This window comes from Nicotiana tomentosiformis, chromosome 11 (genome assembly GCF_000390325.3).
Source record: "Nicotiana tomentosiformis chromosome 11, ASM39032v3, whole genome shotgun sequence".
Lineage (NCBI taxonomy): Eukaryota > Viridiplantae > Streptophyta > Magnoliopsida > Solanales > Solanaceae > Nicotiana > Nicotiana tomentosiformis.
The window spans coordinates 77,148,777-77,172,318 of NC_090822.1; the positions used below are offsets into that span (position 1 = coordinate 77,148,777).

A 23,542-nucleotide genomic window follows, 5' to 3' on the forward strand; every position below is an offset into this window, starting at 1 on the left:
TGCTCCTCTATTATGAATTAAATCACACTTGTAACGACATCATCTGGTGTAACGGCCTCAGCCAACTCATAACAATTATATCAACAGGTCGGGCCTCCCCCTCTAAGGTGCCCTATACCCGTCTGTCCTCCACCCCGAACTGGCAGTGCATGTGGGGTAGTAACTGGAATAGAACCCATAGCCTGAGTATTCTGATGAAATAAACCTCTCCCAAGTCTGGAACAATCTCTCATGATGTGCCTAGTATCACCACACTCATAACAACCCCTCTTTGGGCGTGGCTGCTCATACTGAGTCTGTGCCGGATAGCTGAAATAACTAGTGTAAGAACCACGTGCCGGTGGTACACTAAAAGTACTAACTGGAGAATTACGGGTATTCTGAATTACGGACTGGGTTGACCGACTACCCGAACCTCTGCCGTGATGAGTGCTAGATGCAGAGTAGAATTCGTTGAATCCTCCAGCATTTCGAGACCTCTTGGCCTCCTTAGACTTCCTTTCCTCATTTCTAACACGTTCTAACATTCTGGCAATCTCTACTACTTGCTGAAATGGAGTATCAGACTAAAATTCTCGAGCCATGCATATTTTAAGATCATAATCGAGCCCCTCAATGAATATGTGGACTCTCTCTCTGACTGTAGGAACCAAAATAGGTGCACGACGGGCTAACTCACTCAACCTAATGGCATATTCTGACACTGTTATGGTGCCTTGACGCAACCGTTTAAACTCTATACGCCACGCATCCCGGAGAGCCTGGGGAACAAATTCTTCCAAAAATATCTCTACAAATTGAGCCCAAGTTGGTGGTACTGCATCGACTGGCCTACCCTCTTCATAAACTTGCCACCATTGATACGCTTCTCCTGATAGCTGAAATATATTAAAGGCAATTTCACTCACTTCCACAATACCCATGGTGCGGAGAATACGGTGACACTTTTCTAGAAATTCTTGTGCATCCTCGGCAGTTGTGTCACTGAAGGTAGGTGGACTATACGTCTTAAATCTCTCAAGTCTCTTTTGTTCTTCTTCTGATGCCTTTGGCCTAACCTCAGGCTGAACCGGAATAACAGGTTGTACCGGTAGTACACTCGAAACCTGAACAATGTAAACCCGCTGCTCTGGAGTACGGGCAGTAGGAGTTTAAGCTCCTCCCCCAATATGTAAAATATTTGGTGAAACGGAGATCAATCCCGCCTGAGTTAATGTACCAAACATGTTCAGGAACTGTACTAAGGTCTCCTGAAGTTTGGGGTTAACAACATGTGTCTCTGGTGCTTGTCCCCCAATCGGAGCTAATGGTGGCTCCTCGACTGCTACTCTACCTCGACCCCGATCTCTTGAGGCCCTAGCAGAATGCGTGGGTGTCTTCTCAGCTGACCCGGTAGCACATGTCCTCACCATCTGTAAGAGAATAGAGATACAAAGTGTAATGACCCAACCGGTCATTTTAACTTTTAGAACCCCGTTCCCTAAAATAAAACTTCTCGTAGGTGCTTGTAATGATTTATGACTTGCGGAGATGGTTGGTTCGGGATTTGAAAGTGTTTGAGGTGAAACCGGAACACTTGGTTCCTTAAGTTGGCCTTAAAGTGCTAAGTTTGACTTCGGTTAACTTTTTGTGAAAACGACCCCGAAATAGAATTTTGATGATTCCAACAGCTCTGTATGGTGATTTTGGACTTAGGAGCGTGTTCGAAATTTTATTTGGAAGTTCGTAGTTAAATTAGGCATGAAATGGCTAAAAACAAGAACTTAAGTTTGGAAGTTTGACCGATGAGTTGACTTTTTGATACCGGAGTCGAAATCCAGTTCCGAAAATTTTCATAGCTCCATTATATAATTTATGACTTGTGTGTAAAATTTGAGGTCAATCGGAGTTGATTTGATAGGTTCCGACATCGAATGTAGAAGTTGAAAATTCTAAGTTTCATTAAGCTTGAATTGGAGTATAATTCATGGTTTTAGCATTGTTTGATGTGATTTAGAGGTTCGACTAAGTTCGTATGATGTTTTAGGACTTGTTGGTATATTTGGTTGAGGTCCCGAGGGCCTCGGGTGAGTTTCGAATGTTTAACGGATCAAAAATTTGAGTTAAAAAGCTGTTGCAATTTTTCCTCTTCTGTTGGACAGTCTGGGCTATGATCGAGCCCAGATATCGAGCCAGATATCGAGCCAGATATCAAGCCCAGGTATGGAGCCCATGGTTGACGAGGTACGGGTTCGAGCTAGTGTATAGAAGCCATGATCGAAGGTCTAACTCGAGGACCATGATCGAAGGTCCAACTCGAGGGCCATAATCGAAGGCAAGGCTCGAGGGCCAGGATCGAGACCCAAGATCGAGGGTCACAATCGAAGGCTCAAGCTCGATGTCATGATTGAGGCTATGATCGAAGGCCCAACCTCGATACCCTGATCGAGGCCATGACCGAGGTCTAGGCTCGAGCGTGTGATCGAAGCCGCGATCGAGGCCCTGTTCAAGGACCAGTTCTGAAGGCTGCTAGGCAATTTTATAAAAAGAGGGCATTCGTCCCATTTGCCATTTTTGACGAACTTAAGCTTGAGCAGAGATGACTTTTGGCCGATTTTCAAGGGAAAAACATTGGGGTAAGTGATTCTAACTCGGATTTGGTCTACATACACGAATATATCATTGTTTTCACAATTTAATTAGTGTTTTGAGATTGAAATTTGAAAAAGTTTAGAAATCTCATAGAAACGAAATTTTGAGATTTCGGTATCGATTCGGAGTCGGATTTGAGTGAAACTGGTATGGTTGGACTCGTAATCGAATGGGTTGTTGGATTTCATAACCTTTGCCGGATTTCGATATGTGGGCCCCGCGGGCGAATATTTAATTAATTTCGGATCTTATCTTTAAAATGTAGTATTTTCTTATAGAATTGATTCCTATAATATTTAGTGATTGTATCAAATTATTTTGGCTAGATTCGAGCCAGACGGAGTTGGTTAATCGTGGAAAAGGCCTTATAGTGGATTGAATTGGAGCAAGACGAGGTAAGTCTCTTGTCTAATCTTGTGAGGGAAAATTACCTCATAGGTGATTAAGATTAAATAATTATTGCTAATTGTGGGGGCTACGTAGGCACGAGGTGACGAGAGTCCGTGCGTAGCTACTATTAATGCTAAAGTTCGGGAAGTTTAGGACTCAAAGTATGTATTACTTGTGTAAATTGTATTCTTTGATTAATTAATATTAATTGATATATATGAATATATTGTGAATTATTTGATAAAGATATTAAAGCATGGAAATCTCATAGGCTTGATTTCTATTTAAATCAATTAATTTTTAAAAGAAATTGTTCTCCTCCCAAATTTATCTTATAATAAACATATTGTCTTTCCGGAGGCACATAAGAACATGTCCTCCTTTCTTGTGGAGCGGGCCGAACGCCTCGGCAGGATAGATGCATCTATGGATCGCGTCGCACGTCCCTCGGCAGTGTACACGACACTCTGGTTCGGGTCGTACGTCCTTGGCAGAAATCGTGCTTAATAATAATAATTACACGATACTTTAATAATTTATTTGAACTTGTAAAGTTAATAAGTATAATTGGAAAATCCTTGGAATTTAATAAATTATTATTCTTGCTTGTAAGGAATTAATTGTTACTCCTGTAAATGAGGTTTAATTGATAAATTGGAAATTAATCGATATATTGAGAATTGTTACATTTGAAGGAATTTGATTATTTCTGCTGATTAAATAAATTATTGTAAATTCTGTAAATCATGCTGATTTAAATATCCTAGTTTTATTTAAGTTATTATTATTGACCCATAGTTAGTGTCAAAGTCGGCCATCTCGTCTCTACCGCTTCGAGATTAGGCTTGATACTTACTGGGTACACGTTGTTTACGTACTCATACTACACTTGCTGCACTTTTTGTGCAGGATCTGAGACAGGTACTGGTGGATGACCTATCATCACATACCCACGTCATCCCGAGACATAGTGGTGAGCTGCCTTTCTGCGTCGTTCTGCAACTACCAGTGTCTCCTTTTATATATACATTCTGTCTATTTCATTTCAAACAGTATTTGGAGTATTGTATAATCTACTAGATGCTCATTCACTTGTGACACCAGGTTTTGGCACACACATTGGTAGAGCTTGGGTTTTATATTTTCTTTGTTTTAAATTTTATCAATGTATGCTTAATTTATTAGTTGGCTTGCCTAGCTGTTGTTGGGCGCCATCACGACCTACAGGTGAAATTGGATCGTGACAATATGGTATCAGAGCACTAGGTTCACGTAGGTCTCACAAGTTATGAGCAGACCTAATAGAGTCTTGCGGATCGGTACGAAGACGTCTGTACTTATCTTTGAGAGGCTATATGGTGTTAGGAAACTACCTTTCTTCATATTCTATCGTGCGATTGATGTAGTACTAAATATCCTTCTCTTATTCTCTCACAGATGGTGAGAACACGATCTAATGAGATTCCAGACCAGGGAAGAGCTACTCCCCCAGTTGCTAGAGGCAGAGGCAGAGGTCGAGGGAGGGCTCCAGCCCGTGGTAGAGGGCAAGGAAATCCCAGGACTATTCCGGTTATGCCGCCAGTGGATCCAGCAGAGAATCCCATTATTGAGGAGCAGGGTGAGGTACCTGTGGAAGAGCCAGCTCCGGTGGACTTCACATCTGCACCGGGATTTCAGGATGTCATGGGTCGTATACTGCGATTCATGGATAATATGACTCAAGCCGGTTTATTTCCGGCAGACCCAGCCACATCTCAGGCGGGCGGGGGAGCACAGACCCCTACCGCGCAGGCTCATGGACAAGCAGCTGTTGTATATCAGACCCAGGGTGCACTACCCGTGGATGGAGTCCAGCCAGTGGCAGCAGCTACACCTGAGCCTAGGCCAGCGGTAGTCGTCGATCCTCAGAAACTATTGGACAGATGGACTAGACTACATCCTCATGTCTTCGGGGGTGAGCGACATGAGGATCCGCAGGATTTCATTGATCGTTGCAAGGATAAACTATACAATATGAGAATATTGGAATCCCATGGGATTGATTTCGCTACTTTTCAGCTAGAGGGTAGAGCCCGTAGATGGTGGCAATCTTATGCTCTTGGCAGACCAGCAGATTCTCCTCCCATGACTTGGGAAAGGTTCACCTGTATCTTCTTGGACAGGTATATCCCAAAGGGAAGAGTTGCGGTTTCAGTTTGAGCAGCTCCAGCAAAGTCAGATGTCAGTGACCGATTATGAGGCGAGGTTTTCTGAATTATCTTGTCATGCACTAATGATACTCCCTACTGAGGCGGAGAGAGTGCGAAGGTTTGTAGCCGGTTTACCTACTGGTATTCAGGCCACTATGGCTCGAGAGGTTGAGATGGGTACTTCTTATGAGCGAGTTGTGGAGATAACCCGGAGGATTGAGGGTGTACGTCAGCGGAGCCAAGAGCACATTATGAGAGATAAGCGGTTCAAGTACTCTGGAGAGTTCAGAGGTGCTCCGTTCGGGGGGCAGAGGTCAGTTCGTAAGGGGGCAGTCCAGCAAACCCCCATATTCAGCACCACCACCTCCTCGAGATGCTCCAGTGCGACCTTATCTCAGTGCTATACTAGAGAGTTCTTACCGCCCACCAACTATTCAGGGTCCTGCCAATGGGTATTCAGGTCCCCAGGGCCAGACACTTAGTCAGCAGCCCATCGCACCGAAGAGTTGTTACGAGTGCGGGGATCCCAGTCACATGCAGACATTTTTCCCCAGGCTTCAAGGTAGACCAGTACAGCAGGGTCAGCAACCTATGCTTACCGGACAAGTTGCTCCACCAGTAGTCCGACCACCCAGAGGTGGAGGACAGATGAGTAGGGGCCGTCCTAGAGGTAGAGGTCAGCCAGGCAGAGGCCAGACAGTTGGCGCTCTAGCTCGGTTCTATGCTTTTCCGGCTAGACAAGATGCAGAGGCCTCAGATGCTGTGATTACAGGTATTATTTCTGTTTGTGACAAAGATGCCTCAGTATTAATAGATCCAGGATCTACGTATTCATATGTGTCATCTCTATTTGCTCCATTCCTGGGTGTTTCTCGTGAGTCCTTGAGTACTCCTGTATATGTGTCCACTCTTATGGGCGATTCTGTTGTTGTGAACCGGATCTACCGGTCCTGTATTATTACATTTTGTGGTTATGAAACTAGAGCAGATCTCCTATTGCTTGAGATGACTGATTTTGAAATTATTCTGGGCATGGACTAGTTATCTCCATATCATGCTATTCTAGATTGTCATTCCAAGACTGTTACCTTGGCTATTCCAGCATTGCCTAAGCTGGAGTGGAAAGGTTCGCCTATTAGTTCATTTAATCGAGTTATTTCTTTTATAAAGGCTCAACACATGGTTGAGAAGGGTTGTTTGGCCTATCTAGCCTATGTTCGGGATACTACTGCAGAGACTCTGGCTATTGATTCAGTGCCTGTTCGGGAGTTCCCTGATGTATTCCCGTCAGATCTTCCAGGTATTCCACCTGATCGTGATATTGATTTTTGTATTGACTTGGCTTCAGATACCCATCCTATATCTATCCCACCGTATCGCATGGCTCCGAAAGAATTGAAAGAACAACTTAAAGAGTTACTAGCCAAAGGGTTCGTCGGACCGAGTGTATCGCCTTGGGGTGCACCAGTATTATTTGTGAAAAGGAAGGATGGAACAATGCGGATGTGTATTGATTATCGCCAATTGAACAAAGTCACTATTAAGAACAAGTACCTGTTACCACGTATTGATGATCTATTTGACCAGTTACAGGGTGCTAGGGTATTCTCTAAGATCGACTTATGGTTGGGGTACCATCAGTTGAAGATTCGGGATTCGGATGTTCCGAAGACTGCTTTCCATACTAGATATGGTCATTTTGAGTTTCTGGTAATGTCTTTTGGTTTAACTAATGCCCCGGCAGCATTTATGGATCTGATGAACAGGGTATTCATGTCATATATTGATTTGTTTTTCATTGTCTTCATTGATGACATATTAATCTATTCGCGCAGTAAGGAGGAACATGAGCAGCATATGAGATTAGTGCTTCAGACATTGCGGGAACAAAAGTTATATGCTAAATTCTCTAAATATGAGTTCTGGCTTGAGTCTGTAGCATTTTTGGGACATATTGTATTGGGCGAAGGTATTAAAGTTGATCCCAAAAAGATTGAGGCAGTTCAGAATTGGCATCGTCCCACTTCGGCGACTGAGATCAGGAGTTTTCTAGGTTTGGTAGGTTATTATTGTCGGTTCGTGGAGAGTTTTTCATCTATTGCAGCACCTTTGACCAAATTAACCCAGAAGAGTGTCCCATTCCGATGGTCCGATGATTGTGAGGTGAGCTTTAAGAAGCTCAAGACATCATTGACTACAGCACCAGTGTTAGTGTTGCCTTCCGGTTCGGGGATGTATACAGTGTATTGCGACGCTTCGCGCGTTGGCTTGGGTTGTGTATTGATGCAGGAAGGGCAAGTTATTCCATATGCTTCACGTCAGCTGAAGCCCCACGAAAAGAATTATCCGGTACATGATTTGGAGTTAGCTGCGATTGTTCACGCTCTTAAGATTTGGAGACATTATTTTTATGGGGTGCCTTGTGAAGTTTACACTGATCATCGCAGTTTGCAGCATTTGTTCAAGCAGAGGGACCTAAATTTGAGACAGCGCAGATGGCTGGAGTTACTAAAAGATTATGATATTACTATCTTGTATCATCCGGGCAAAGCAAATATGGTTGCAGATGCCTTGAGCAGAAAGGCGGAAAGTATGGGTAGTTTGGCTTTCATTTCAGCAGAGGAAAGGCCATTAGCCTCAGATATTCAATCCTTGGCTAACAGACTTGTGAGGATGGATATTTCAGAGCCCATCGGAGTTCTTGCATGTGTTGTGGCACAATCTTCACTATTTGAGTAGATCAAGGCTCGCCAGTATGATGACCCACACCTGGTGGTTCTTCGTGAAACGGTACTACGAGGTGGTGCCAAGGAAGTCACTATTGGTGCAGATGGTGTTCTACGACTCCAGGATTGTCTGTGTGTTCCTAATGTGGATGAACTGAGGAAAAAGATCCTGGAGGAGGCACACAGTTCTCGATATTCTATTCATCCAGGTGCTACGAAGATGTATCGTGACTTGAGGTAGCATTATTGGTGGAGACGAATGAAAAAGGACATAGTTGAGTATGTAGCTCGGTGTCTAAATTTCCATCAAGCTAAATATGAGCTGAAAATTGCTCCAAATATCGCCAAAATCCAAGCGTGAAAATGTAAAAAAATAAAGCCAAAATCACGAACCTTGTATATAACATTCTGCCCAGCACATCCGCATTTGCGGAAAATTTGTCTCACCTGCGACCACCGCTATTGCGGAAACAACTCGCACCTGCGCTGCCCGGCTTCCTCACCATTTCCGCTGCCGCGACTTGCTGCCCGCATCTGCGCCATCGCAGGTACGGAAATCACATCGCACATGCGACCTCTGCTAACACCCTCCAACTCTGCACCTGCGCTCGAGCTACCGCACCTGCGGCATCGCATATGCGCCCAAATCTCTGCTTTTGTGGTCTTCCTCACCCAGCACTATTCTCGCATTTACGATGCCTTTGTTGCTTCTGCGACCATCGCTCCTGCGCAAACCAACCGCAGTGCGATCATACCAGAACCAGCAGCCTCCAGCTTTGCACATGAAGTGAAAAAAGATCCGAACCTCGTCCAAAACTCATCTAGACCAACAAGTCCAATAACATAACACACACCTACTTGAGGCCTCAAATCACGCATAACCACATCGAAACGACTAATCGCACCTCAAATCGAAATCTATGAACTTTGAAACTTCAACTTCCACAACTGATGTCTAAACCTATCGAATTATGTCTGATTAACCTCAAATTTTGCACACACGTCACATTTCACATTACGGACCTATTTCAATTTCCAAAATCAGATTCCGATCCCGACATCAAAAAGTCCACTCCCAGTCAAACTTTTCAAAATTTCAACTTTCGCCATTTCAAGCCAAATTCTACTACGGACCTCTGAATCACAATTCGGACGCGCTCCTAAGTCCAAAATCACCCAACAGAGCTAACAGAACCATCAAAACTCCGTTCCAAGTTCAAATTCACAAAAAGTCAAACTTGATCAACTCTCCCAATTTAAAGCTTCGACAATGAAATTCATTCTTCCAATTCAATTTTGAATAACCTGAAAATCAAAACCTATGATTCACATTAGTCATAATGCATCATACGGAGCTACTCATGCCTGTAAACTACCGAGCGAATTGCAAATACTCAAAATAACCGGTCGGGTCATTACATCTTCCCCCACTTAAACATATGTTCATCCTCGAACGTGTCCAGAGTTGTTCTCAAAACCATCAAACCGTCGTATAACCTTACCATGCACATACCCGGGGAACAACCGGTCGGGTCGTTAAATCTTCCCCCACTTAAACATATGTTCGTCTTCGAACGTGTCCAGAGTTGTTCTCAAAACCATCAAACCGCCGTATAACCTTACCATGCACATACCCGGGGGTGATCCCACATCACCCTATCCCATACAGGTCTGATAACATAACATAACCGAAATTTCTCAATGCAACCTAGCCCACAAGCCTTCGAATCCAATTTCCAACATCCGGAATTTCTTGTAAGATCTTAATCTCGCAACCTACATACTGTATAAGTCTAAATAAGCTGTATAAAAAGCCATAACCATAACTCAAATACTCAAAACTCAAATACCACATAACTCAAATTCTTGAAGCAATGATTTTTAATCACAGTAGCTGCTCAAAACAACCAAATACCGGTAATAAACCTCATATCAAACAAGACTTCATTCTAAAACCTTAGTACACTTCTGATGATGAAAGAAACACGCAGAAACTCGTAACCATTCATCAGATCTACTAGTCATGGAGCTCCCTCTCCTTCGATAAGAACCATAGCAAATTTCTAAGCCGACTTTCGATATTATCCTTCCAAATATACCACAATCAAATCTGATAGCACCCATCCTATATCTGACGACTTCATCTTATCAAATACAATCTACTCTACTGACATGTCACACCAATACTATCCAAAGCCGCAACTCGTGCAATCTGTGCACCAATAAGCATTATTCCAAATGTACTCAATCAAGAAAATGACTCAAACAAGAGAACCATCCCGCAAGCTCGACGGGTACCACCCCAACGCAATGCTAAGAACCCATCACACACCGTAGAACCATGGCACACGAATCTAACACAAAGGATCATATCTCAACATAACTCTGCCACAATGCGTGACCCCATCCAAACACTGATCCATATGAAATACCTCGGCCACCATACTCAAAATCAATAACTACGCGCAATCTAACATCAACTACTCATAATGCATTACCATAACCATGGAGAAGCAAATGACACAATGCTACACAAACCCGAATGAACATAACCGATGTGCAACCATTCATGCATCACCCAAATACCCATCTCGCGTGAATTCTCCTATAAGGCCCCAATAGAACTGCACCATGGGTGCATACAACCAACAAATCATGACCCCTCGTAGCATAGAAGAGTGACTCACCGAACATAACAGAACACGAATAAGCCCATCTACAACCGAATAACACATCCCTCAATAATAGCAGTATGGAGCCAACCAATTCGGCTGGGTGTAGAATACACATCCTAATTGGGCCTACCAATGGACCCCTAACTCAACTCCGGGCACCCACACATGGATAAATAACCCTCCGAAAGCCCACAATAACCGAATTATAATGCTTACTATCATCTACCTAGCTTCGGGCATGACTTCACAGTCCACAACCATCAAAACAACCTACTCTTGAGAACTCCCAGTCTCTAAATCCATAGAACACACGAATCCCATATCTGATCCCAACTCCACCGCCAGAATATCTAACTCATCTCTCATACACGATCATCCCACGACGAATACTTCTAAAATTCTTCCGTGCCACATAGCAAAATTTGATTATCAGTAGTCGATCAACTAGAAGAGTGTCGCAATACCAGTGAAGTATCCATAAATCAAAACACATTGCCCCTTCTAAAATGTATACTCTCATTATTCCATACCAAATAGCAATATCATTTACCTAGTCATTTGAAATCGTCCATGCTTCCAAACAGAACTGTGATCCTGCTCATGTAAATCTCAATCCCACACAACACATCGCATATACCATGCCATCATATGAAAAATACGAGAACTTCATAGTCCGCTCCTAGTCACAAGCAACTACATACTCAATTAGCCAAGGACCTTTCATTTGATCTCATCCCGGAGAAAATCCCAATACGCAAAAAATTCCTCACGCCGGTAGGAAATATACTCCTCAAATCGTGGTAAAAACTATTGAGAACTCTTTAAAACCCATTTGCACACAACCAAGCTATCAAAACTGAATCTCTCTAACTCAACCCAGCCACGCAGGTTCCCGAGACCCAAGAGCATTACCACGAAACACCTATAGAGACTAGCCACATCATAACTACCTAGAGAACCGATCATACCCATTATTGTGCTAACCCAACCTACTACCACGCTGTCCTATTTTTCCAAGTCCTTTCCAAATTGCCTTCAAATTGGTACTTCTCCTTGCTAGAACACCACGATCCCTAACAAAAATTCACCACACAAGAGACCCTATTATAAAACCATAACGCCCTAAGGCCCATAAGTCGCTGACTCTCCTCTTAAGCACCCCAAGGCACCACAACTGAGACACCCACTCTAAAAAGACCTTATGTGAACCTAAAACTATTTCCTTCTCCTTCTTGATACTGAAATGCACAATCCACAATGATATAAAATACTACAAGTCTCGACACCATCCAATGCAACTCCTAGTTTCTAGCCATATATATATATCTTGAAAATTCCAAATCGCTACATATAAATCTTGAATCTATTAGAACCATTCTCGAGAGTCATCCTCTCTACTCAAATATCAATTGAACTGACCAAACAGACCGAACAACCTGTACCCCATTAGTACACCAACACCCAAGGGAATAAAGAGTAACCCACACTCCTAAGCAACCAAGCAAATTCCTACTCCATGAATACTACATCCTTCGCGAATAAACACTCAATTATTTTATGATTCCCATATACCCATAGAGTGTAATACAACTGTATCCAGAAATTCCCTTACTCGAGTCATCCTCAATCTCAACTTCTGCAAGTCATAACTGATTCACCAGTATACCTCAAACTGAAAACAATACAACACATAACCGTGCAATCCACTAGTCGATAGCAAACTCCCCCACTTAACTCGAAGTCATAGAACAAAATAGTTGATAACATCACGATATCCATACTCTATTGCTGCCAAAATTCCGCGTTGAAATTCAACTAAATCCTTCGCAAGCCCATGTAACACAAACCATATAATACCTCAAATCGTTTGCAAATCTCGCATTCACCCTTGTAATAGTCAAGTCAACTCCCACAAGTGATCCAAACTCAAATTGCAACATATATCATTCACTGGTAAAAGAGAACTCTCTACAAAACATCATAAGGACCACACAACCTCAAGACACCTCGCATGAGATAACCCGCCTGCTCTGCCTCAAACTAACATCTATCTATACCCTTCCACAGTCACAACTACTATGCAATCACTTAATCTTCTTGATTCTGAACTCATCGACAAGACATGAGAATCTACTTCACTCCACAACTAAACAACATGAGAGATCCCTCAACACACCCATAATGTGAGACCATACGCCAAATCAAGATAGAATTCAGACACCCCATAGTCCTTGTCACATCTCAAGTAAACTCTTCTCGTCACATTCGAACAATATGAACACATCTCGCAGACACAATATACTCTCCACATAGTCATTCTACCACTCATCGAGTCATAAATTCCACTCATAGGAACACTACCTAACGTATAAGTCCCTAAAGCACGTGCTCACATAATCAAAATCTCTGTGCTCAAGCTACAGTCAAAACCTGGCCTCCAGTTCTCCAGACTGGCTCATCATCAGCACATAGAAATAACATCTTGCACCTCGTTGATAGAATCACAAGACGGTGATGTATAGTTGATACCGAGCGCTCGCATGCACATACGAATGCGTGGAAGGAATTCAAAGAGTTACGCTTCAAGCAGAATCAATGTCGTATCATAAGGAAAGAAAGATGGGAAGTATATCCTAAATGTCCTATTGCCTCTCGAAGATAAGTATGGACGTCATCGTACCGATCCGCAAGACTCTACTAGACACTTGCTCAGAACTTGTAGAACCTATGAACCTAGAGCTCTGATACCACCTTGTCACGACCCAAAATCCAACTAGTCGTGATGGCACCTAACCCAACCCACTAAGTAAGCCAATTAACCACTAACCAATTCCAATAAGAATTAATAAAGCAATTAAATAAATAAAGATTCAAATCTAAATCTAATACATTCCCCAAGAACTGCTAGTACAAATCATGAGCTTCTAAGAATAGAGTTTACAAAGCTCAAAGGAATTAAATACATCATCTTGTTTGAAAAGTACATAAACAGAGTTTCATAGACCTATAGTTATCACTAACAAGGGCAGCTACAACCAGAACACAGGTACATCTTCAATCTAACTCCCATCGAACACAACAACCAACATCTACAAGCAAGGTGCAGAAGTGTAGTATGAGTACAACTGACCCCATGTACTCAATAAGTAACAAACCGAACCTTAGGTTGAAAGTAGTGACAAGCTAACAGAAAGGTCGGGTCCAACATCAATAATCCCCAACAGTTCATAACAACATAGTACAATAACAAAAGAAGAATCTCAGAAATAAAAGGCTCAGTTCGTCCACAGTTCCAGAAAAATAGGCATTTAATTTCAAGTATCTCAACGAATTACTATGGATTTTGTAGTTGGGTTGCCGCGGACCTTGAGGAAATTTGATCCAGTTTGGGTGATTGTTGACAGGTTGACTAAGTCGGCACATTTTATTCCTGTTGTGACTACGTATACTTCAGAGAGGTTGGCTCAGATTTATATTCATGAGATAGTTCGGTTGCATGGTGTGCCAATTTCCATCATATCAGATAGAGGTCCTTAGTTTACTTCACATTTCTGGAAAGCAGTACACAGTGAGTTGGGGACCCGTGTAGAGCTCAGCACAGCCTTTCATCCACAGACCGATGGACAGTCAGAGAGGACAATTCAGATTTTGGAGGATATGCTCGGGGCATGTGTGATTGACTTTGGAGGTTAGTGGGATCGTTTCCTGCCTTTGGCCGAGTCTGCTTATAATAACAGTTACCAATCCAGCATCGAGATGGCTCCATTTGAGGCTTTATATGGTCGGCGATGTCGTTCACCTATCGGATGGTTTGATCCAGGTGAGGCTAAATTATATGGTACTGATTTGGTAAGGGATGCCTTGGAAAAGGTAAAGTTAATTTAGGAGCGACTTCGTACAGCAGAGTCCAGACAAAAGAGTTACGCGGATCAGAAAGCGCGTGATATATCATTTATGGTATGTGAAAAATTTCTCTTGAAGTTTTCGCCGATGAAGGGAATTTTGAGATTCGGGAAGAAGGGCAAGTTGAACCCAAGGTTTATAGGCCCATTTGAGGTGTTGAAACGAGTTGGGGAGGTTGCTTATGAGCTTGCATTGCCTCCCAGCCTAGCAGGAGTTCATCCTGTTTTTCACATATCTATGCTCCAGAAGTATCATGCCGACCTATCACATGTGTTAGACTTCAGCACAGTTCAGCTAGATAATAACTTGGGTTATGAAGAGGAGCCAATTACCATTGTTGATAAACAGGTTCGCCAGTTGAGATCCAAGAGGATTTCTGCAGTAAAAGTTCAGTGGAGGGGCCAACCAGTCGAGGAAGCGACTTGGAAGACCGAGGAAAACATGCGGAGCAGATATCCAGACTTATTCAGCACTTCAGGTATAATTCTAAACCCATTCGAGGACAAACGTTTGTTTAAGAGGTGGAGAATGTAATGACCCAACCGGTCATTTTAAATTTTAGAACCCCGTTCCCTAAAATAAAACTTCCCGTAGGTGCTTGTAATGATTTATGACTTGCGGGATGGTTGGTTCGGGATTTGGAAGTGTTTGAGGTGAAACCGGAACACTTGGTTCCTTAAGTTGGCCTTAAAGTGCTAAGTTTGACTTTGGTCAACTTTTTGTAAAAATGACTCCGGAATAGAATTTTGATGATTCCAACAGCTCTGTATGCTGATTTTGGACTTAGGAGCGTGTTCGGAATTTTATTTGGAAGTTCGTAGTTAAATTAGGCATGAAATTACTAAAAACAAGAACTTAAGTTTGGAAGTTTGACCGATGAGTTGACTTTTTGATACCGGAGTCGGAATCCAGTTCCGAAAATTTTCATAGCTCCATTATGTAATTTATGACTTGTTTGTAAAATTTGAGATCAATCGGAGTTGATTTGATAGGTTCTGACATCGAATGTAGAAGTTGAAAATTTTAAGTTTCATTAAGCTTGAATTGGAGTATAATTCATGGTTTTAGCATTGTTTGATGTGATTTAGAGGTTCGACTAAGTTCGTATGATGTTTTAGGACTTGTTGGTATATTTGGTTGAGGTCCCGAGGGCCTCAGGTGAGTTTCGGATGTTTAACGGATCAAAAATTTGAGTTAAAAAGCTGCTGCAATTTTTCCTCTTCTGCTGGACAGTCTGGGCTGTGATCGAGCCCAGATATCGAGCCAGATATCGAGCCCAGATATCGAGCCAGATATCAAGCCCAGGTATCGAGCCCAGGGTTGACGAGGTACGGGTTTGGCCTAGTGTATCGAAGCTATGATCGAAGGTCCAACTCGAGGGCCATGATCGAAGGTCCAACTCGAGGGCCATAATCGAAGGCAAGGCTCGAGGGCCAGGATCGAGAACCAAGATCGAGGGTCACAATCGAAGGCTCAAGCTCGATGTCATGATTCAGGCTATGATCGAAGGCTCAACCTCGATGCCCTGATTGAGGCTATGATCGAGTTCTAGGCTCGAGCGTGTGATTGAAGCCGCGATCGAGGCCCTGTTCGAGGACCAGTTCCGAAGGCTGGTGGGCAATTTTATAAAAAGAGGGCATTCGTTCCATTTGCCATTTTTGACGAACTTAAGCTTGAGCAGAGATGACTTTTGGCCGATTTTCAAGGGAAAAACATTGGGGTAAGTGATTCTAACTCGGATTTGGTATACATACACGAATATATCATTGTTTTCACAATTTAATTAGTGTTTTGAGATTGAAATTTGGAAAAGTTTAGAAATCTCATAGAAACGAAATTTTGAGATTTCGGTATCGATTCGGAGTCGGATTTGAGTGAAACTGGTATGGTTGGACTCATAATCGAATGGGTTGTCGGATTTCATAACGTTCGCCAGATTTCGAGATGTGGGCCCCGCGGGCAAATATTTAATTAATTTCGGATCTTATCTTTAAAATGTAGTATTTTCTTATAGAATTGATTCCTATAATATTTAGTGATTGTATCGAATTATTTTGGCTAGATTCGAGCCATACGGAGTTGGTTAATCGTGGAAAAGGCCTTATAGTGGATTGAATTGGAGCAAGACGAGGTAAGTCTCTTGTCTAATTTTATGAAGGGGAAATTACCTCATAGGTGATTAAGATTAAATAATTGTTGCTAATTGTGGGGGCTACGTACGCACGAGGTGACGAGAGTCCGTGCGTAGCTACTATTAATGCTAAAGTCTGGGTAGTTTAGGACTCAACGTATGTATTACTTGTGTAAATTATATTCTTTGATTAATTAATATTAATTGATATATATGAATATATTGTGAATTGTTTGATAAAGATATTAAAGGATGGAAATCTCATAGGCTTGATTTCTATTTAAATCAATAAATTGTCAAAAGAAATTGTTCTCCTCCAAAATTTATCTTATAATAAACATACTGTCCTTCCGGAGGCACATAAGAAAATGTCCTCCTTTCTTGTGGAGCGGGCCGAATGCCTCGGCAGGATAGATGCATTTATGGATCACGCCGCACGTCCCTCGGCAGTGTACACGACACTCTAGATCGGGTCGTACGTCCTCGGCAGAAATCGTGCTTAATAATAATAATTACACGATACTTTAATAATTTATTTCAGCTTGTAAAGTTAATAAGTATAATTGGAAAATCCTTGGAATTTAATGAATTATTATTCTTGCTTGTAAGGAATTAATTGTTACTCCTGTAAATGAGGTTTAATTGATAAATTGGAAATTAATCGATATATTGAGAATTGTTACATTTGAAGGAATTTGATTATTTCTGCTGATTAAATAAATTATTGTAAATTCTGTAAATTATGTTGATTTAAATATCCTAGTTTTATTTAAGTTATTATTATTGACCCATAGTGAGTGTCAAAGTCGGTCATCTCGTCTCTACCACTTCGAGATTAGGCTTGATACTTACTGGGTACACGTTGTTTACGTACTCATACTACACTTGCTGCACTTTTTGTGCAGGATCTGAGACAGGTACTGGTGGATGACCTATCATCACATACCCACGTCATCCCGAGACATAGTGGTGAGCTGCCTTTCTGCACCGTTCTGCAGCTACCAGTGTCTCGTTTTATATATACATTCTGTCTATTTCATTTCAAACAGTATTTGGAGTATTGTATAATCTACTAGATGCTCATTCACTTGTGACACCAGGTCTTGGCACACACATTGGTAGAGCTTGGGTTTTATATTTTCTTTGTTTTAAATTTTATCAATGTATGCTTAATTTATTAGTTGGCTTGCCTAGCTGTAGTGTTGGGCTCCATCACGACCTACAGGTGAAATTGGGTCGTGACAACATAGTATCAAACTACAGAATCAACAAATCCGCACGACAAGAATGAAAGAAGTGGATATTTCCTAATAGTTCTATAGTCTCTCGGAGATAAGTACAGGCGTCTCTGTACCGATCCGTAAGACTCTACTAGACTCGTTTGTGACTCGTAGAACCTATGAACCTAGAGCTCTAATACCAACTTGTCACGACCCAAAATCCCACCATAGGCGTCGTGATGGCACTTAGTCTCTAAGACTAGGTAAGCCTACATTTCGAGCCATATTTTTTAAAACCTATAATTTAATACAAGTGTCGAAACCAAAACCGAAAACAAATATAACAACCTCCCAAGAGTGGTAATACTGAGTCACGAACTCTAACTGAATACATGCAATGATCTCAAGGATCAAACATATAATATTGTTCGAATAAGAGTTTACAGTACAATAAAATGGAAAGAGTCCAAGGGACTACGACAACCAAGCAGCTTTTGCCATTGTGTAATTGTTATTATTTCCATGTCTCATATCTATTTAGAATTTCTGTACTTTATTGTCAGTCCATAGTAAGTGTCGATGTCGACCCCTCGTCACTACTTCTTCGAGGTTAGATTCTATACTTACTGGGTACATGTTGTTTATGTACTCACGCTACACTTCTGTACTAATTGTGCAGGATCTGAGGCAGGTGCATCTGGCAGTCATCCCGACGCACACCCCTGATACTTCGAGACTAGTGGTGAGCTATTTCCCAAGTCTGTTCTGCATCACCCAGAGTCTCTCTTTTGTATTTATTTTTCTGTCTACTCCATTTCAGATAGTAATTTAGTATTTTATATATTCTACTAGTAGCTCATACACTTGTGACACCAGGTCTTGGAAAAATATGCTAGTAGACATTCAATGGTTTTTGAATATTTATTTCACCACACTTGTTCTTCTATTTGTTTATGCCTTATTTTATTAAATCTTTCACCTCTTACTTACTTAATAAATAAAAATCAACTATTTCGAAATTGTTAAAAAGAATAAACACATGGCTAGTTCGTTTTTGGCTTACCTAGTGGCGACGTTAGGCACCATCACGACCTATAGGAGAAATTGGGTCGTGAAATGGTGAAGTGAAGTCAAACAAGTGAACCTAATATGTGACAATCAAGTTGTCTTCCTATTGCCTTAAATCTAACTTTTTATGAAAGGACAAAATTTGTAGAGATTGATTGTTGTCCTTTAAACAAAATAATGAGTCCAGAATGCATATGCAATTTGTCAGCTCAAAGAGATTAACTAACACATGTTCTTACAAAATATCCAAGAGGTCTTGGGTTGAAGTATATTTGTAACAAATTGGAAGTTACAATAGCCCAAGAAGGATTTTGTAGATTTATTGCTGAAAATAAATTGTTCATTCATATTCTTATCGAATTCTTGTAAATATGACAACAACAACAACAACAACAACCCAGTGAAAATCCCACAAGTGGAGTCTGGGGAGAGTAGGATGTATGTAGCCTTACCGCTACCCTAGGAGGGTAGAGAGATTGTTTCTGATAGACACACAGCTAAAGAAGATAAAAAGCGCTGATAGAAATTCATAGCAAAACAATATATTTAGAAAACTAAATTGAAGATAGCAATAAAGAATATGAAAGAAGTATCGATAGCAAGTAATAGCAAGATAATATATTTAGAGAACTAAATCTGAGGGTCTAATAGCAATAGAGAATATGAAAGGAGCACTGATAGCAAACTAAGGAAGTACTGGTGATAAGTAATAACAGAACAAGATATGTGATAATAGCAAACTCAAGATAAAAGGGTACCATACTAACACTAATACTATCGAACTAATGAAGACAAAGGAAAACACACGACTACCTACTAACCTTCTACCTTAATCCTCAACCTACACACCCTCTTATCTAGGGTCATGTCCTCGGTTAGCTCAAGTTGCGCCATGTCCCTCCTGATCACGTCTCTCCAAGACTTCTTGGGCCTACCTCTACCCTTCTTATTACCCTCCAAGGCCAACCTCTCACACCTCCTAACTTGGGCATTTGTGCTTCTCCTCTTAACATGTCTGAACCATCTTAGCCTCGCCTCTCGCATCGTTTCCTCTACAGGGGCCACTGACACCTTGTCCTGAATAATTTTATTCCTAATTCTATCTAACCTAGTATGCCCACACATCCATCTCAATATTCTCATTTCAGCTACTTCCATCTGCTGGACATGGGAGTTCTTGACTGGTCATCACTCTACCTCATACAATATAGTCGGTCTAACCACTACCTTGTAGAACTTACCCTTAAGTCTCAAAGGCACATTCTTATCGCATAAGACACAGGAAGTGAGCTTCCACTTCATCCACCCTGCCTTGATACGATGTGTGACATCCTCATCAATCTCCCCATCATTCTGAATTATAGACCCCAGATACTTGAAACTCTTTCTCTCTCATGGGGATGACTTGCGTATCAAGCCTCACATCCTCGTCCGCTATCTGGGTAACACTGTTGAACTTGCAATCTAAGTATTCTGTCTTGGTCCTGCTCAACTTGAAACCATTAGACTCCAGGGTATGTCTCCAGACCTCCAACCTCTCGTTAACACCACCGCGCGTCTCATTAATTACTACTATGTCATCTGGAAATAACATGCACCAAGACACCTTCCCTTGAATATGTCACGTCAATGCGTCCATTTCCAAGAAAAATAAAAATGGCCTTAAGTGTTGATCCCTGATGCAGCTCCATCTCAATCGGGAAGTAGTCAGAGTCTCCTCCTGCTGTCCTAACCCGTGTCTTAGCTCCATCATACATGTCCTGGATCACTCTAATATACGTTACATGCACTCTCTTAGCCTCCAAACATCTCTATTCGACCTCTCTTGGGAGCTTGTCATACGTTTTCTCTAGGTCAATGAACACCATATGCAAATCCTTCTTCATCGCTCTATACTGCTACACCAATCACCTCACAATGTGGATGGCTTCAGTAGTCGACCATTCCGGCATGAAACTAAACTGGTTCTCGTAAATGGACACATTTCTCCTTATCCTCTCTTCAATCACCCTCTCCCAAATTTTTATCGTATGGCTTAATAACTTGATACCCCTATAGATGTCGCAGTTTTGGATATCCCCATAGTTCTTGTACAATGGAATCATCGTACTCCGCCTCCACTCTGCATGTATCTTCTTCGTCCTAAAAATGACGTTAAACAAACTACATAGCCATTCCAAGCCCGTCTTGTCCACGCTCTTCCAAAATTCCACAGGAATCTCGTCTGGCCCGGTCGCTCTACTCATATACATCCCGTGCATAGTCCCTATAACCTCCCCTACTCGTATGCGTCTAAAGTACCCAAACTCACAATGATGCTCCGAGTACTTCAAATCACCCAGCACAATGCTCATATCCCCCTCATCATTCAAGAGTTATGGAAGTAAGACTGTCATCTTTGCGCAATCTGTGGCTCCTCCAACAAAACTCTACCCTCCTCGTCTTTTATGCACCTTACTTGGTCCATATCGCGGGCCTTCCTCTCTCTTTAACCTTCTCCAACCTTTAGAACTTCTTGTACCCGCCTTTCTCCCCAATTTCCTCATATAAATGACCAAACGTCGCTGTCTTAGCCTCCGTAATCACTAACTTTTCTCCCTTTCTTAGCCTTCTTATACCCCTATCTAGCTCCTTCTGCTCCTCGTTTATGCTCTCTATTAGCTTCAAATATGTCGCTTTCTTAGCTTCCACTTTCCCTTAAACCTCTTCGTTCTACCACCAGTCCCCTTTGTGGCCACCAGAAAAATCCTTCGAGACCCCTAACACCTCTCATGTTGCCTCTCTAATACAATTCGTTGTCGTAGTCCATATACAACTCGCGTTACTACTCCTCCAGGCCCACATAGACAACAACTTCTCCCCCGACTCTTGGTCTTTGTCCTTAGTCAATGCACGCCACCTGATCCTGGATAGACCAGATATAGACCTCTTCCTCCTCTTCCACCTGATCTCTAAGTCCATAACCAAAAGCATATGATGGGTCATAAGATTCTCACTCAGGATGACCTTGCAATCCGTGCATAAACCTCTATCACATTTTCTGAGAAGTAGATAAACAATATGGGTCTTGGCCACCGTACTTCGGAAGGTTATTAGGTTCTCCGCCTTCTTCGGGAAACACGAGTTAGCAATCACCAAATCAAAAGCTTTAGCGTACTCCAGCAACGAATTACCTCATCCATTTCTACCTCCAAAATTGAAGCTACCATGCACACTGTCATACCACTAGACAACATCCCAATATGGTTGTTAAAATCTCCTCCTATAATAAGCTTATCGGTGGACGGTATACCCCGTACCAACCCATCCAAATCCTCCCAGAAGCGTCTTTTAACCTCCTCGTTCAAACCCACATGAGGCGCGTAAACACTAACTACGTTCAGAGTATACCCTCCCACAACTATCTTAATGGCCATCAACCTGTCATCCACCCTCTTAACCTCAACCACTAACTCCTTTAGATCTCTATCAACCAAGATGCCTACCCCATTCTTCCCTCTCACCTTCCCCGAATACCACAACTTAAATCCATCAGCCTCCTAAGTCCTGTTCCCTACCCATCTAGTCTCCTCGACACATATGAATCATAACTAAATATATGAAGTTGCAAGATGAAAAAAAAAAAATCATTCTACTTTGTAGGTGGTATTCAAAAAAGTATGATGACAACATTAGGTTTATTGTTGTCTTTTTTGTATCTTTTTGTTTTGCGAGGCAAGCCAATAGCCTTGGATCTTTTCTATTTAAGATTAAGAGGTAACTATAGTAAAAATTTATTTTTTATTTACTATATTTTGTTGTTCGAAGGAGAATTAAGTCTTTTACCAATGATTAGTTAGCATTGGATATTGCTTAAAGGTAAGAAATTGCAGCCTATAACTCGACCAATTAAGAATTAGTCATTTTTCCATAATTTTGACATATAAAAAAAGGTATTGGGTTGGGTACAATTTGGAACTCATAAAGTTAAAATAATAAAACCCTAACAAAACCCCTAGCTCTCTGTAACCCTCAACCCCAGCAGACCAAGGGCAGCTCCATAAAATTAGTGGCCTAAACCCAAATTTTAATATGAGGCCTTATACTTTTTTTATTTGTACGTACACACACATATATGCAAAAAAATTAGTCTTGCCATTTTTTCATACTTTTTGTTTATAGTATATATTCTTAAATGACATAAAGTCTTTAATTTTATATATTAATATTATTATTTATATTAGAAAAAAGGTAATTTAGATAAGTGAGATGTTAGACATGATTTGCAATATGTTACCTTTGATGTTGTTGTGAAAAATGTATTTACTACTATGAAGATCTAAATAGTTTAATTCAAAATTTAAAATATTTTTACTGTAAAAAAGTAGACAACTTTATTTGTTTTTTACATTTTTTTGTACTTTTTTATTTTTTCTACAAATATTAATATTGTCTAATTTGAAATAAAACTATTAAATTCATTATTAAAAATTTTGGGGACCTAAATCAAGGTTTTACTAGTCTCTTACTAGAGCCACTAGTCCACCCCTGACATTCTCAATCAAATTTATAGAGTCAGATAAAACAACAATGACAAGAGCATTAAAGGCAGTAAGTGTGTCATTCAATT

General features: G+C 41.3%; 1 protein-coding gene across 1 annotated transcript; it reads right to left on the reverse strand.

Annotated features, from left to right (window-relative positions):
- Window positions 1–566: 566 nt before the first annotated feature.
- Window positions 567–22,349, reverse strand: LOC138901710 (uncharacterized). Its single transcript, XM_070189492.1, has 3 exons — window positions 22,107–22,349; window positions 1,220–1,412; window positions 567–1,129 (listed from the first exon to the last, which is right to left on the reverse strand). Exons 1-3 carry the CDS (start codon window positions 22,347–22,349, stop codon window positions 567–569), a joined length of 999 nt encoding a protein of 332 aa, XP_070045593.1.
- Window positions 22,350–23,542: the final 1,193 nt, after the last annotated feature.